The 16960-nt window shown below is 39.4% G+C and overlaps 1 protein-coding gene across 1 annotated transcript in view; it reads right to left on the bottom strand.

Moving 5' to 3' along the window:
- LOC130252656 (PDZ and LIM domain protein 5-like) overlaps nucleotides 1-16960 on the bottom strand; it is a 44195-nt gene that overhangs the window by 11362 nt on the left and 15873 nt on the right. The window contains exons 6-7 of the mRNA XM_056490452.1: nucleotides 15678-15829; nucleotides 3759-3933 (exon numbers count right to left, since the gene is read on the bottom strand). Coding sequence (XP_056346427.1) covers nucleotides 3759-3933; nucleotides 15678-15829 — 327 coding nt within the window. The remainder of the gene's footprint in view (nucleotides 1-3758; nucleotides 3934-15677; nucleotides 15830-16960) is intronic.

Below are 16960 nucleotides of genomic sequence, written 5' to 3'. Positions count from 1 at the left end.
CATGCCAGAGTATGTTCTCAAAGGAGATCCAGAGAAAAACAGATTTGGACTTCAAAGGAAGAGCCAACTCTGCAGTGCAGAACTTGGTAAGGCTGTCTGGGAACCAGAAGTCTTCATCAGGAAATGCCAGAAGCCTGCCAGACTGTCACAGCAAGTAGATCAAGAGAAATTTAGTTTGCCTCCAGCTTTGATTCTTTTAGACATGGAAAGAAAAGCTTACTTAATGAAGCTTCGGAAAAAACTGGAATCTTCAGACAATCACTGTGTGAATAATTGAAGATATATTAAAAAGTTATAAGGTGTGTCTAAGAAAGGTTTTGGCTCATCCAGCCATGGTTATTCTATGCCTGAGTGTAAAGTAACCAACTCCAGAACACATTTTGGCTTCAAAACAGATGTACAATGCAATGCCATTTGATCCTCCTTCTTCCTTTTCATAGGTAAAGCTACCACTGAGGGCATGAAGTGTAATTATGCTAAAACTTGAACTCAAAATGCCATTGCAGTCTTCCACATCCACTGTATGCTGTGAACATGAGGCATATTTGGCATTGATTAATGCACATCAACTCATCTCGGAACACTTGCTTTTAATAATTGAGCAGGCATTTAACATATGAAGAAATATAAGGATTTAAACACCAACAGCAAATTACAAAGAAGTCAGATGTGGGTAGCAATTACTATTCATGAAAAGGTGTCACTTACCAGAGGTGACAATGACTGAAGTACAGTCAAGTGGGGCCTCTGCAGCTTGCCCTTACATATCCACTAAGGAGTAAATGCTGCTCCACAGACCAATACACTGCTGTACTTAGAGGGCATCACCTCATCTCTTTTATTAATTGTGATCAAAATAGGGGAGTGGGGAGCAGCAAAAAGTGATTTAAGGGCCAAGAGAAGAGGGGAACTGCTCAGGACTAAGACTCCAACAGCACAGAGCACCAGCACACCCTGATAAACCACAACTGTTGTAAAAGGCAATGAAGTCTCTTGCATGAAAGATGCAGCATAAAGTACAGTTTGTGTTTGGTTTAAAACTACATTAGCAGTACAAAAAGAAAGTGAATGGTTTCTTGCATGTTATTTACTGGACACAAATCCAAATCCCAGAGAACAAAAAGGAGAGAATACTAAAGACAGACAGAATTATTATATAGGCCAAACTATTCAAGGAATCAGATGAATCTCATCCCCAAAATAAGTATGCCTTCTCTGATATTTATCTTTGATTTTGCAATGAAGCAAAAAAACTGGATTAAGATGCACAGGAACACTTGTGTTGGTGCACTTGTGTCTATTGCTACAAGTGGGTTAGGTTTTTATTTCCTTGACATATCCAGTGGAAGTAGGAGCAACTTTTCCAAAACATCACAGATCCATTAGTAAAGAGTCTTCTAAAACTAACCCAGTGCTAACTGAACTGGTAGCAAACTACTACAACAGAAATCTCATGGAAGCAAACAAGCTGGACTCAGTTCACCCCTAAAGATCAAGCGATTTGCATTGGCTGGATCTGATGTAGGATCCAAGACAGGGCTTGAGAGGCTACAAAAACCCATGGTGGAAAGGCCAATTTTCTGTTACCATTGATAAAAATTATACAGCTTATGGAGTTCCTAATTTTTCAGAACTTTCTAATAAAAAAATTCTCTTTCTTTAATCATGGTAAAACATAATGCAAGCTCTCTTATTTTGTCTGCTGAAAACATGGATACAGATAAATAAATAAAAAATACTATTAAAAACCCATTACTTCCCCCTTGTAGTTCAACAATACAAATGATTGAGTAAGCAAGAAGAAAACACTTTTGAAGAAAACGTATCTCTCAATAATCCTAAGAAATTTCTATTTTAGGGAAGAAATAAAATGCAAGGTAGATGAAAATGAGCAGCTACAATTCCCTGAATGAGACAATCATGACTAATTGTCAAATTCACTGAGTCAACAATGCAACCTACATTGAATTCTTCCTCCATACAAAATTCTGGCTAATGGTAGGATATGTTATGGGATCAGCCAAACTTATTTACCTTAATCTCTATTGGCAAACTGTGTTTGTGATACTTAATGTTTTCTACCCATGTCATACAAGTCAAGGACAAGAGCTACCATAATGTCCAAAGGCCAGATAGCCCATCAAAGAGCTTGAAATCCAGCAATGCAGGAAATTATTATCAATCCAGTCCTAGTAATTGTTAAAGCATCACTTGGCTTTTCTTCTGTGGATGTTTTTTCTTCTTCTCAGTTATAAACTACACTTCAGAAATCAACATTACTCTTTCTAAGGCTATGCTCTCTGACTGGTTTCCAACTAGCTAATAGTCCCAATTCTATTGGAATGGGTGTATACATGAAAACTAACTTGCTTACTTTTCTTTGGTCTTACATTTATTCCATTCCATCCAGCTTTCTGGTCCTCTCATACAATAGACTGTAAGACTGTGATTGTTAGCAGTTCACAATATTTTCCTACAAAGTAGTTTCATTTTCAGTTTTGTTAGATAAACCATGCATGAAAACAGTGTTCTGCATTACTGAAATGAAGACTTAAACCACTTGTGACTAAAGAATCAAAACCCACAAAAGCAAAACAAAGACTTGCTGAGAAAGAGACTGTGGGATGAACAGAATCATAGAATTATTTAGGTTGGAAAAGACCTATAAAATCATGAAGTCTAACTGATCACTCAGCACTGCCAAGTCTGCACTAAGCCATGTTTGTAAGTGCCACATCTACAGGCCTTTTAAATACCTCCAGGATGGTGACTCCAAGACCTCCCTGGGAAGCCTGTTCAAGTGCTGGACAACCAGACTGGTGAAAATTTTTTTCCTAATATCCAATCTAAACCTCCTCATCACATCTTGTGGCTATGTCCTATCACTTGAGGAACATTATTTCCATAATGATAGAAGAACTATTGGCTGCTGACCTGACTATAAAGCTGCTGACTCCTTTGTACCAACCTCCACGTCACTGCAACCTCCTTTCAGGCAGTTGTAGAGAGGGGTAAGGCCCTCCCTGAGCCTCCTTTTCTTCAGGCTAAACATCCCCAGCTCCCTCAGCTGCTCCTCATAGGATTCATGCTCCAGACCCTTCCCCAGCTCTGTTGCCCTTCTCTGGACTTGCCCCAGCACCTCAATGTCCTTCTTGTTGTGAGTGGCCCAGAACTGGACACAGCACTTGAGGTGTGGCTTCATCAGTGCCCAGCACAGGGGACAATCACTGCCCTGGTCCCACTGGCCACACTGTTGCTGATACAGGACAGGATGCCACTGGCCTTCTTGGCCCCCTGGGCATATAGATGGCTCATGTTCAGTTGCTGTTGACCAGTATTCCCTGGTCCTTTTCTGCCAGGCAGCTTTCCAGCTACTCTGCCCCAGCCTGTAGTGATGTCTGGGGTTGTTATGACCCAAGTGAAAGACAGAGGACTTTGCCTTATTGAACCTCATGAAACTCACCTCTGTCCATTGACGAAGCCTGCCCAGATCCCTCTGCAGGGCCTTCCCACACTCCAACAGACCAACACTCCCACCCAACTTAGTTACCTGCAAGTGTGATTAAGTGTGCCCTCAATCCCAGTCTGGATCATTGACAAAGATATTAAGCAGGACATGCTCCAACACTGAGCCTGGGAAGCAGCCCTGGTTACCAGTCACCAACTGGAATTTGCTCCATTCATCACCACCATCTGGGCCTGGCCATACAGCCAATTCTGCAGACCCCAAAGAGCGCCCCCAGCAAGCAGATACACACCTAATGACCTGGTTACAGTGTGCACACATGGGAGTGCGCTTCCCCGCTGGAATATGCTCCGCCCGCTGAACCAGCGTGTCTTGCTCATTTAGCTGAGGTGTTGGTGCAGCTTTTTCACTTGGGGCAGTTGTTCCAGGTGATTTAATACTGTTTGATGTCCATCCACTGACAGGAGCTGAGGAAAGAATGCCAAAAGCATTTAGAGGACTCTCTTTACTTGAGTACCAAGTAAATTAACTTGAAATACAAGCAACCAACAACATTTACCTAGCATCGCTGTCCAGTGTATACCTGCCTCCTTAAAGGAACATAGTAAAAAGCACTCATTTTCCCCTCCTCCCCCAACAAGTTACCAAGAAACTCCTACCTACTTTATGAAATGTCTGTGAAATAACACAGAATGGTTTTGGCTAACTTGGAGAAGTAGTGGACAAATTTTAACATGTTGAAGAACTTAGGTAAAAGAATATACAACCTGTGAAGGCATTATTTTGTTTTAGATACGAAAGCTGAAGCCAAGAACATCAGTGTACGAACAGAGGCAGGAGAAAATGACATACCTACTCAAAAAATTTCACAGTGAGTGCAATAGATCATACATCATTACTAACACATTAAACAAGAACATATATTCAATACAACATGTGTAGGAATTTAAACTAGAGTACTGTATAAGCAAAATTTGTTTCTACATTGAAATTAAACATTCGTCTAGATCAGTGGATTCTGCCAATCTGAAGCACTCCAAAGGTCATGTTCACATCCTCCTAATAAAAGTACGATGCAAATAAAATCCTGACATTTTCAGAAATGCATACACTACACACTTCCATGTGTAAGCAGGGTTTTGGAGCTGGAGGACAGACATAAGCTTTTATGGAGTTTGAAAAACGCACTTACAAAAACGAAAGGCACAAATGATACTGTTGTAAGGGTAGTGAAGAAACAAACAGTCCTCTGCTTTTCTTTTCCCTCTACTGATAGATGTACCTTGGTAATGTACAAGCTACAACAACATGGGTTTATGGGAGCTGTTATTCCTGTCAAGAGGAGGTGTCTTTCTTTTTCAAGTACATTTAAAAAAGCCCCACATTTCCATAGCCTTTTGTTTGCAACCACAGGCAAAAGAAATCTGGAGTGTTTACTTCGTGCCCTGGCTTTAGTGCAGCCTTGCAAAACCTTGTAAGTCAAAAAGTGAAATTAAGACCAGAGTGGAAACTCAGAGGCAAACAACCAAGCAATGATCAAGACATTGGACAGTGCAGGATGATGCTTCTGCTGCAAACAGGCAGCTCTCCAACACCAGGGTCAATGCATACATACATTGCATACAGACATTGGTATGTAGCTTTGCAAAAAACTCGTTTGTGGAACTGTTAATCTTTGTGCTATTCATCCTCTCTTGTTTTTCACATCTTCCAGGGAAAAGATGAAAAGTTGTTTCTCTTAATCATCTCCATTAATGTAATGCTTATCAGCATCTGTCCTACAGAAAAGCTGCAAGTACTTTTCAGGCAAAACACTGTATTCCCTGTTGAAAGAGAAGTGCCATACTAACTCACAAAGAGAGGTTTAAGCAACACTGAATCCACAGAAAATCCAAGGTAAATGCCAATATTGTGCTATTTATAGAATATAGCCAAGCACTACACAGTTTAATCGAAACATTACCATGAACTTTAGCAATCTTCTCCTCTATTCACACCTAGGCTAAGACAACACATCTGGAAAAGAAATCCTGTTTAACACCAATGCTGTTGTACTATAATCAGACTTGGTATTAACCTGCTGATAGGGGCTCAATACCTGCTTTTGCTTACTCCTTCTGTACATGAAAAAGAAATATACTCATATCTTTTCGTGTTTAAGTGGTTGGTTTACCAAAATTTCTCATATCAGGTCATTTCAAAACTAACATATTTTTGGATCCTTTTCAGAACCTGATGTAGTAGAAAGTAAATAATTGATAAGAGTTGCTTCTTTAGTTTTATTTCCTTTTTCTTTTTTAAAACAAGACGACACTTAATGTATAATTAATTTGCAATATCTTGAAAAAATGAAACCTTTATTCTTGAAACATTCACCATTCCTGAGTGGAAAGAATTTAGGAATAGAAGCACTTGATCTTGAACAAGTCACTCTGCTACTGTAGATCACTTGAGATTATAAAGCCTGCTAAGCTGAAAACCTAGGAAGAGATAAAAAAGAAAAAGGTGGCAGAACAGCTTTGAAGACATGAACAAAAGTGGTGTTGATTAATAGCATTTTCCTCCTCTGTCATCACACATGTTTTTTCAATTTTCAGATCCCATTTAATGAGAAGACAGGAATACACACTAAAACCAAATCTGTTTGAATACTGCTTTTGCCATAAATCAAATTGCAGCAGTACTTCTAGTGTATTGCTAATTTCTGTTTGGGTTATTTACTGAATCCCAAAGCCCATTCAGACACATCAGCTGTCTTGTTTGCACTGTATACTTAAAAAAAAGCCTTTCTGCTTGCTAAGGGGGAAAAAAAGGCAGGAACATTACAACTGCTCCCTTTTCTTTTGTGTCATTAGTTTTCATTACTGCTGCTTTTATGAATGATGCTTTTCTGAACACTATCTAACTTCCAAATTACTACTGGCCAGGAGGAGAATTTGTCTATGTAAACCTTCTCTACAAAGCTGTTAGATCAGTCACTTCTGAGTTATTTAAAGCACTAAAAAGTGAGAGAAGGAGATAGTCCATCATCATGTTATAACAAAAACCCTCTTTTAAGCACAACATAATAGAAACCACACAAATTAATTCTGTGTCAAGCAAGAGCTGCGATCTGTGCAAAACCAAGCTGGGCATTTAGTGCTGAGGAAGCTCCCTGCCCACAGATCCCAATCTGTGCCCACAACATTCTCACAAAGATTCTCTATGTGGGTAATCACATTAAAGACCCTGTTGGTCTTGCACAGTCTCATTCCCCTCTACTTCTGTTCTGAAGTGGACTCAAGTTTCTTTTAGTTCAGATTTTTCTTCCTAAAGAAGAGGAGTCAGTCTACTTCCTTTGCCTTCAGATCCATATTCTTACTAAAGAAAATACACAAGTACTGTAATATGTATATCAAACACCTTATTTGACATACTGGATTCTTTGTAAACCTTCTACAGTTCTCTGGATCTTTTATTTTTTTTTTAACCATGGATCATTCTCCCTTCTTCACTGCTAGATTTGCTTTAGCCTTTTATCTTCCTCATTTCCTTCTAAACAGCAGCAGGAGGATAGCTTTTATTGGGCACTTCTGTCTTTCCACAGGTCACAAACATACCTTTAACACTTCAGTAATTTCAGCAAAGGTTCATTACCACTGCAATCCACAGAACATTTTTTGTTGGTGGTGACATTTTCGTTTAGTTGGTTGGCTTTTGATTTAAAAAACCTTCACTAGTAATTCCCCACTTAAATCTGTATGGATTCTCAGTACTTTTCCCAACAATACTCCTCCTCTTGTAGCTAGAGAATTTCAAATATTAGGCCTGTTTTCTTGTTTAGATAGAACACTGACATTTCCCTCTACTTCAACAGCAAATTTAACACTCAAGTGGACAAGATGTTTTTACTGCAGAGAGGAAAGGGATACTCTGAGTTAATGTATTCTATTCCCTTCCTTCCTCTTTTCTATTCCCTTGGAAATCTTTTAGATTGAAACACAACCACTTGATTTAAAAATGTCAGTCCCAGAAAACTGATGCAGGTGGTTTTTTTTTTCTTGTAATGATGATTTTACCAGGGCACATGAGGAATGCCAAAGAAAGTACACATTTCTATACCCAATCTAAGTGAAAACCTTTCAACTCCTGGCAACCAGTCTGAGCTCTCCTGCAGTTTGTGTTTTATACTTTGCTTTTTATATTTTACACATATGATCAGCAGCTTTGTTTGTACTGGTGGGATAGATGCCCCAGTATCCAAGATGTGTTGAGGTACATGCACATTTTTAATTGCAAATGGTGACTGATTAGCAATGGGAAAGGAAATCAGCCTTCTGATGACACAATCTCACCCCATATTTTCCTGTTGCCACCTCTGTTGCTTGAAATGGGACAAAGAACAGCAACTTTTGTCGGTGGCCTGAAGATTTAAAACTAAAATAAATAAATAAATGCAGTCACTAAATAAAAGAAATAATTTATAAGAATTACACAGTCCAGCAGGAACTATTCTGACCTGAGTACCTGAGAGGTTTGGTCAAGTCATGAGAAGATGTCTGCGGCAGATTTTGGAGTTCTGTAGGCTTCACTTCAACTTCACTCTTTTTAATTAAACATTCTAAAGCCCTGTTGATTCACATTGATGTATTGTCATTGCTGGTTTTCTTCCTAAAACCAAAAACACTCTGTACCTGACTATTAACTTTCTACTTTATTAGGCTTAAGTTTAGAAAACCCACAGTGTTTGCTTTCACTAAACTCCTTGGTATGGCTAGTTTAATATTTAACAATCTTTTAGGCAGGATAAAGAACTGCCTTTTTCTCTTTTTCTTTTTTAAAAATCCCAGTGTGACTTTGCCCTTGTTAGTCTAACAATAGATTGTTCCATCGCTGAGCACATGGATAACTGCAAACACTGCTGAAAGGTTTGGAAGACAAAGGGAGAAAGGCGGATACGCCGCCGTGCCAAAGTCACTTTGACAGAGGTTCTCTGGTGCGTAGCAACAATACAACAGCCTGAACTGTTTAACGCTCACTTAAACATAACATCAGCCTTCATGTAATATCTATAAATAACAATGCTACTTGAAGCAGTGGGAGTGCCAGAACTTCATTTTAAAGTGTTCTAATTCAGTGATTTATACACTGCAATCAAACTACTGTATTATAAATGGAAAATATAAAGCTTCATACGTCCAATTTTCTGACTTTTCTTAATATATCTGTAGTGCAAGAAATCTTCCTGTTCCTTCCCTCAAAACCAAACAGATGGCCGGATGAAGCAATGTGTCTGTAAAGCTCTGCTGTCAGCTCACTGCACTGGCTGAATGTAACACCCCATCCACTCCCAGGCCCGCACAAAATCACACAAGTTCAGTGCAGAATGCTACAGGACAAGTACAAGGTGAGAAAAAAACAAAACCTCAAAAAACCTCCCCACAACAAATGCAAAGTTCAATCCTTGTATTCCATAGTTGCTTCTTTTGTTTCTTATGAAGTCTTGGAAACACAGTCAGAGCTAAACTCCTTTTGCTGATTAAAGGCAGAACAGGACAGATTAAACCATTATCATGTCTTTAAATGCAGGGTGAAAGCTGGTATGCACCCGTGGAAAATCAAAACAGGTGCCACCTCGGCCCCATTTCAACAGCCCCTGCAACTAGAGGGAATAGTTCCTGCGTTAGGAAAGGCTCCGGGTGAATTAGCTGTAAAGCATCCTAATTAAAATGAGTACGGTGGTTTTGGCTGCTCAGCTTGCCTCCTTGTGATTTGTTACATCACATACCATCACAAATTTAGCACAACTGGCATTGCTTTTATCAAAAAAGCAACTCAAGAAGAAAGAGAAAACAAAGTCCTGTACTACAGTGTTGCATTTCTCTGCAGTGGCAGTATAGAAATCCATGTGGAAGCTTTCCACAGATAAGAGCTTCAACTCTCTTACCTTTAGTTGCTATGCTGAACTCAACAGCTTGGCTATACCTGCAGAAAACATGCCTGTCCAGTCTCACAAAGCTGATTTTTAACACTGAATTCCAATAAGAATGCATTTTCCAGAGGAATACTGGCTTTTCATTTGCTAAGCAAATATTAGGCACAATTATTGGATGTCCTACACCTGTGCACCTGAACAGGACACATCACTGCTTTGAGCTGGTGCTAGCTAATGGAGAGAAACTCATCTGGTGAGTCAGTCTGTGACAAGTTACTTTTTAACAAATCAAAGACAATGAACATCGAATTTTGGAAGTCAGTGAATGTTCCCACTTGATGTGTGTGAAATAACCACAGAGCTAAACAGAGCTTTGTTTAAAGGAGCACAGAAAGAAATACGCACCTGTCCAACTAATGCAACCAACTCATTTAAGCGCACAACTTGGTGCAATAGCACATGAATTTGACAAAACCAAAACACAGGAAAATTGTCTAAGGTCATCTTTGTAACAGAAAAGTTGAGTTTCTATTCAACAGATCTTGTACTGAGGTACACCAGGCCATTCTGTCTCAAAAAAGCAGGCAGGACATTTCTGCATCATTACAATGATTTCTCCCTTCTAAAAGATAAACATTCAAGTCTCAGAAACACACTCATCTTTTCACCAACTCTACAGGAGTTACAATTTCATACTGCCATCAAGTTAAGGTTAACATTTATAAATTACTCTGGTTTCGCAATGGGTTTTGCTTGGCTAAGTGACTTCGCATTAATTAACGAGTAAGAGCAAACTCTTGTGGTTTGCTGTCACATGATGATATAATAACTTAGATTAGATGAAAAATTAATTACATTCCATAGACCAGGATCAGAAAGGTTTTGTGTTTTGACCTGTCAATCATAATGCTTTTATGGAAAAGACTATCTGCTTTCATGAATGGTGACTACATCACGGAGCAGCACCCTTGAACAATCTTTTTCAGTGAAAAACAGTGGAACTGTTTATATTTTGGGACCTATTTGTAAGAGAAGCCTTACCAACAATGTAAGAATTTGTCTTAATGACTAGAGTTAACCTAGTTTCTTCCCCATATTTAGATCATGGTCATCAATGGGCAGGTAGCTCCTTGAACTCCTACAATTAGTCCTGCCTTTAAATTCCTCTTCTACAAAGGAAACAAATCAGTATGAGAGGATTCTAAAAACAAAATTGTGGAACTTTATTGATATGCTGATGGTGACAATAGTTTGGTCGCCTTCTCCATGCAGAAGTATTCCCAAAGTAATCAACTTAACCTACCCAGCCTGTATAGCCTGTAAGATAAACAGAATCGATATAGAGGCTGGAGAAATGACAAATGAAACACAGAAAAAAAGTGACAAGGACAAAAAGTGCTGCAGTCCATCCCTTTATGGTTCTTAATTCCTTAAGGACTTACTGGCAGTATAAACATTTCATGATAGCACAATGTATCTCGGTGCCTTCCTCTCTCTCCTCCATTCTGTTTGCCCTGATGGCCAAACTCCACAGTTTGATATAGTCTGCATTTTTATCCCATTTCCTCTACATAAATAAGTAGCAGAATAAGTAGCAAGGAAGGAAACAAAGACTCAAAGCAGGATGTCAAGTCATGCCCAGGAGCAGGCTTGCATTTTCTTTTGCTTTTAAAATTTTAATATTATTGCAGGAATGAGATATAAAAATGGGAAAAAAAATATAAAAATATGCAGCAAGAGCGCTATGGATAACTCCAGAGACGGTAAAAGCAAGGCTACCAAGTACATGAAAGCAACTTGAAGGAAATAGCAGAATTTTTTTAAAAAGGTGGCTGGGGAGTACTTTTTATGTGATTGCAGCCAGTTTCTAAGTGTGTTCCCTCTGTCGAAGGGATCATGTGCTTAACACATGTGCTTGCTCAGGATTAGGCAACTGACAGTTGTGCATATTGCAAAATATGCTGACATTCCCTAGCAGCTCTGCTGGAAGGGGATTATATATCCCAGTGATACCAGGCTGAGAGAGAGACCCTGGGAATAAGTAAACTGGCACATCTGAGTAAAGGGTCACTTAACACACCAGCTTGGAACGCTTCTACCACAAACTTTCCCCATCTCATTCTTCTAACTCAGCTGCAAAGCCTAGGAGGAACAAAGGGCATCGACTGCAATGAAACTCTCCTTTCCAAGAAGCAAACCAGCCTTTCTGGCCACCAGCTGTAGCAGCTCCCCACAGGCCCCCTGCCATCCCACGGGACCCCAGCAAGCAAGCGGGATGCTGCCTGCCCAGCTCCTGTACTGGAAGGCAGGGTGTGGGACTGGCAGTGCTGTGCCTGGCACACAGCCCCTACAGTCCCCATGCATCAGCAGTTCACCCCCAGCACAGTGTTTGAAAGCTGAGAGGAAAGAGAAGGCAATTTCATGTGAGAAATGTAACATTGAAAGACCCAACCACTTCTAACCATCACAGACCCTGCTACACTCTCCATGAGAACAGTTTGTCTCCTGGACTGACTCCAGCTGGTGTAGCTGTGCTTACCAGGCAATTATACCTTCTGAAATTGTCCTGCCAGTCTCAATTTGCCACAGTGCTCTTCACTTCTTTTCAAGTTGCTGTGGAGTGCTATGGTATGCTGACAAGCAGCTGTCATCTCTCACCCACGAGGTGGCTGCACGGCAGTGGTGAGTGAAAGCCATTCCTGTGTGTGCACCCTGTCCTTGCCCAGGACTAGAAAATGCTCTGGGGTTCCTTGGGGGTGAGCAATCCTACTTAAGTGTAGAGTCATAGTTATCAAATAGTAGAATAGCCCACTGCAATGTAGCCAGGATGCCCTGGGTTATTTCATTCTTTGAATTTAACATAATCTTGTAAAAATCTTCTGCCTCTGGTAGGTAAGTATAGCTTCATGGCTCAACAAAAATGAAGTAAGAACTATTATAAATTCCAGTCTGTACATATAACAGAGAGTAACAGTGTGTTTTTACTTGTTTCAACAATAGAAGAAAGCCTGAAGATCACTGAGCTTTGTACTCATGCCTTAAAATACAGCATGAGGCAGCCACCTGTCATTTCCCCTAGAAAACCACTGAAGAATCCTGTAATATTAGGATTTTATTCCAAAGAGGACTAAAATCCCTGTTACCAGCATAGTGGGCAACTAGCATAGTAGCATTCATGGGTAGTCCATGAATGGCCCCCACAGCCAAGGAGGATAATTCAGGCACAAAAATATCATCCCTGGGAGATCCACTCAGATCATGACTGACTTCTGCAGAGAGAAACCCAGTCTCTGAAACATCTCCAGGATCACTATCTCTGCCACTCAACTTTGGAGCATCTTGTTGCCAGGTCATGATACAGCTCATATGTCATTTACAACAAAATCCTTCTCAAACTTTCAGGCATCTCTGCATAACCTCAACAAAACAAAAATAAAACAATAATCAACAAATCACCTCAAATCCCTACACTGAAGCTCGAAAGCCATAATAATTTCACTTAAAAAAAAAAAAGGTATTCTCTGGGTTGACTACACAAGAAAAAGAGATTCCAGCTAATAATCAAAGTCTACCCAAATGACATACCTCTGTAGTCAGACAAGTTAATAAAATCAGTGGTAATCTTCATGCCACACCATCAATCAGCATCTTACAACTTCCCCAGGCACAAAAAAATCCTATGACACGCCTGTTTTGCTTTGGAAACAACTTGGTGTTATAAACAACATTCATTAGAAGGGTGAGTGGTATAAGAGCTACAAAACTGTGCTCCCAATACATTTCTGCTATTAATAGCATACTGCTATACATTTACATAAGACTGTATCTTCCTTCTAATTATTTCCTAAGGTAGACTCCAGATATGAAATCAAAGGGGTCTTTTTTTCTAAAACTTTAGGCCTATGGCCTACAAAGCCAAATTTTGTTTGGCCTGTGGAGCTGGCAAATTTACTTTAAGGAAAACTTTCTGCTCACAGACTGCAAACAAAATAGCAGAACCAAAGACCAAGCCTTCTCTGAAACACCTACAGTCTTTCTTTTTCTTCAACATGTGACTAATTTTATCAAAACATTCAATTATTGAAACAGTTTTACCTGTCTGACTGTTGTTCCACCTACAGGGGACATGCAGACTGGCTTCCCATGGCAATAAGTGACTCTTTGTATTCCTAAGATGCAAACGTGAGCTGAAGCTCCTCTGGCACCTGGGACATCGTACTTCCTCCCACCCTGGTAATTCCTGGGCAGTTGTCATTTACACTGCTGCATTATCTTCCCTGTACTTTCCAATTTTAGGGAACTCAGAGTCTTCAATGCCTCTTTCTCCTACAGCTTTTATTTCTGGCTCCCCCAATATTTCTGGGGAGAGATAATACCTTTGGTTCTTTGGAACTTAAGCAGTGCATGTCAAAACCCTTCTTCAAGATAGCACAAAGGTGACATCCTCATGACCATTTCTTTCCACCAGCTTCTCTACCAGTATCAACTTTCTAAGCTTTCTAAGTTGTTCTGGAACATAACAATCAAAAATTCTCTGCCTGGCTTTCCTTCTCACCTGCCTACGTATCTCTGATGTAAAAAATAAGAGATTGTCACATTAGGCAAGAGCATAGGCATAGATTTTCAGAGTACTACAGAATCTAATGTAGTTTAATCAAACTCTTTAAATCTTTCTCCTTCATGAAAATCTAAAAAAGGCTACTTCAGATATTTGACTCCTATTAATACTAGTGTACATTAGTAAGATTTAGCAGTGAAACACCTACCAACATACTAAAAATGAGTGTGGTACAACAGAAACCCCAAACTGATGAGCGACTTCTATGCAAGTGAAATATTTCATCACTTGCTGAGACAGAAAGTTATACCAAAAGTGAAGCACAACCAGTCACTTAGAAAAATGCAGGATTGTGACATTTCCACAAAAGTTTGCCTTAAGCACACACGCTACCAAAAACATAACTTTAAAAAGTGTTGGGACTTCTGTTGTTACTGCTCATTTTGAATTTTTTTTTCCCTTCTAATGCTAGCTAACTCAGAGAAGTAAAACAAAGCTAGAATTTAACTGACCTAAACTTTAAGAAGTCTTTACCTTGCCCTCATTAGTACTATTTGCCAGGAAAATACAGAAGTGACAGTGCATCGCCATCTTGAGGCTTCCTACAGAACTGCACAGCCCAACCAAAATACATCAACTTGTTACCGACCACAGCATCCATCCAAGCAGAAGTGCCAAAGCCACTATAAAACACGCAGCATTAACATCTTTTTTTTTCCTTTATTTTTATGCCAGGGCTTCTATAGTTGCATTTTGGGACTGGATATACCTCTATACCTTACACAGAACAAAAACAAACAAGGAGAGCTATTTAGAGTAACTGATGGTGTCAGAAAGAGAATCAAGACTATTCATCTCATATTAGCAAGAAAAATCTGAAGTTAAAACTTAATCAATAATGCAGACTTCCCAGATCCTTTGAAATTACTACACAAGTTTAATTCAGCACCAAAGACTGATTCAGCTTAAAAAAATACCCAAGTAACTACTGCATGTAATACTATGAAAACCTAAGTACACAGTTACACATATAAACATATCTGTATTATCTAATAACATAGGAGTGTTCATAAAGAAAACAGAATGCTTTCCAGATAAAAGACATTCTGGTGTGGGTTCAAAGGTTAGAAGCCACCAAAGGTCATTCAAAGGTAGTAGCTGTGTGAATTTCCTTGCAAGAACTTTTACACAAATCCCTGTAACACAAACCTACATCATAATCTGGCACCCTGCTCAAATAAAACTTACAGATGTCAAATACATAAACACTCTAATGCTTCAGCCTTTTTTATATATATTTTTTAATTAATTAGTACTTCTGAAAGGATCACTTGGAAAACATATGTATACAGATTATATCAACATATGTCGATATTCCTACCTGAAATAGCATGGAATATGCTTGAATCTACAATCCCTTGGGAAGCACCAAGATGAAACTGTGGGGTGTACACACATATAACTGATTGGTATAAATGCTTTTAATAAAGGTGTGAGGCAACTGATTTTGCTTGCTTGTGAAACCAATTACATCTTTGAGGCTACTTACAAAGGGCTACTGGTTTACTAAAACACCTAAATTGGTTTTTCTTCTTCTCTATTCCAAACAAACCGGCCTGTACTCAAAATCCACAAACAGCCATTTGAAGTATGTTGTTTTTACACCCAAGGTGAAGTTTGTTTTCCTGAGCCATCCAAAGGCCTCTAGGTGAACAAGAAAAAGCCTCTCTGGAAGTTACCTGCTTGGTTTGGAGGCTGCCAGCCCTTGGCAGAGCCCAGGGGTGCCGTTGGCTTCAGGACTGTGGCAGGCGTGGTGTTGGCAGGAGCAGGTCTCACTTCTACGCTGTCCTGGCTCCTCACTGGGGCAGGCTGGGCAGTTCCCAGGGAATCACTGTTCAGAAACGAGGGAAGAGTAAATAAATGCCTCTTGCTACAACAGGAGAACTTGTGAAATGGAGATGTGGAGTGACCTTCCCTCACCCTGGTGCAACAACGCAGCACCCACTGGTCTGTCATCACCAACAATGCTGTGGCAGTTACACACCTAAGCTGCTTTCTAAGAACTGGACACTGGAGTAAGGTGTGCCAAAAGTCAATATAGTCAACCAAACCTCTTCACAATTTTCATTTTAAAAGAGTTTTAGGTTTCTTTTGTCATTAAGCAACATGCAGAATATTTTATATTACCTCCTTAGAGCACTTTACAGCCGCTTTTATATTTTAAGCATTGGCAGAACTCTTTTAGCTCTTTAAAAACACACCGATGAAAACTGAACTTAATCACAATTCACATGGAGTGCAAGGAGCCACTAACTGCACTGCTAGCAAGAAAATTTTTTGTTTCTTACTTGCCTTTAGGAAGCTAAAAATAAGTATTTTTATTTAAAATATTCAAAGTAGAGGAATAATTACTAATGAAGGTTAATTTACAAAACAAAAGTACACCAAAACCACGAAATTAAGAGCCAAATACATGCATGAAAAACTATTCAAAAACATATTCTGCACAATTTGGAAACCTATCTATAACACACTAGAAGCCTTGTATTCTTTCCTCTATTGAAGAAAAACAAATTTACAGCACATGTGCACCATGTGTATTTTTACCGGGGTCATTCCCAGAATTACAGATTGTGCCAAGTTTGTAAAGTAAAAATCCACGAGCTATTTTTACTTTAAGAGTGCTGCACATGTAAAGTATTACCTAGGTCATATGACATGCAACAACTTGAACACACCATGAGGCCAAAACACAGGTTTATAACCTTGATTTTTTTTTTTTTTTTTTTTTTTTTGTCTCTAGATTTACAGGGTAAATATTAATATATTTAGAATCTTCTTCCAGGTAAGGGATAAAAAAGTTATTCACAGTTTGGAGAATAAATCTGAATGCTCAGTTTAATGAGTAACAGCTATGGCAATTGCAGTCCCTTGGTAACAGCTGTGCTGAACTGGCACTGGTGGATTTGCTGTACACAGTGTGCACAAGCCCAGAGAAGCACAAAGTGAGACCTTGCATTCC

The sequence above is a fragment of the Oenanthe melanoleuca genome, chromosome 4 (genome assembly GCF_029582105.1).
Source record: "Oenanthe melanoleuca isolate GR-GAL-2019-014 chromosome 4, OMel1.0, whole genome shotgun sequence".
Taxonomy (NCBI): Eukaryota; Metazoa; Chordata; class Aves; order Passeriformes; family Muscicapidae; genus Oenanthe; species Oenanthe melanoleuca.
Note: the sequence above shows the minus strand (reverse complement) of the source record. Positions and strands in the feature narration are given on the sequence as shown.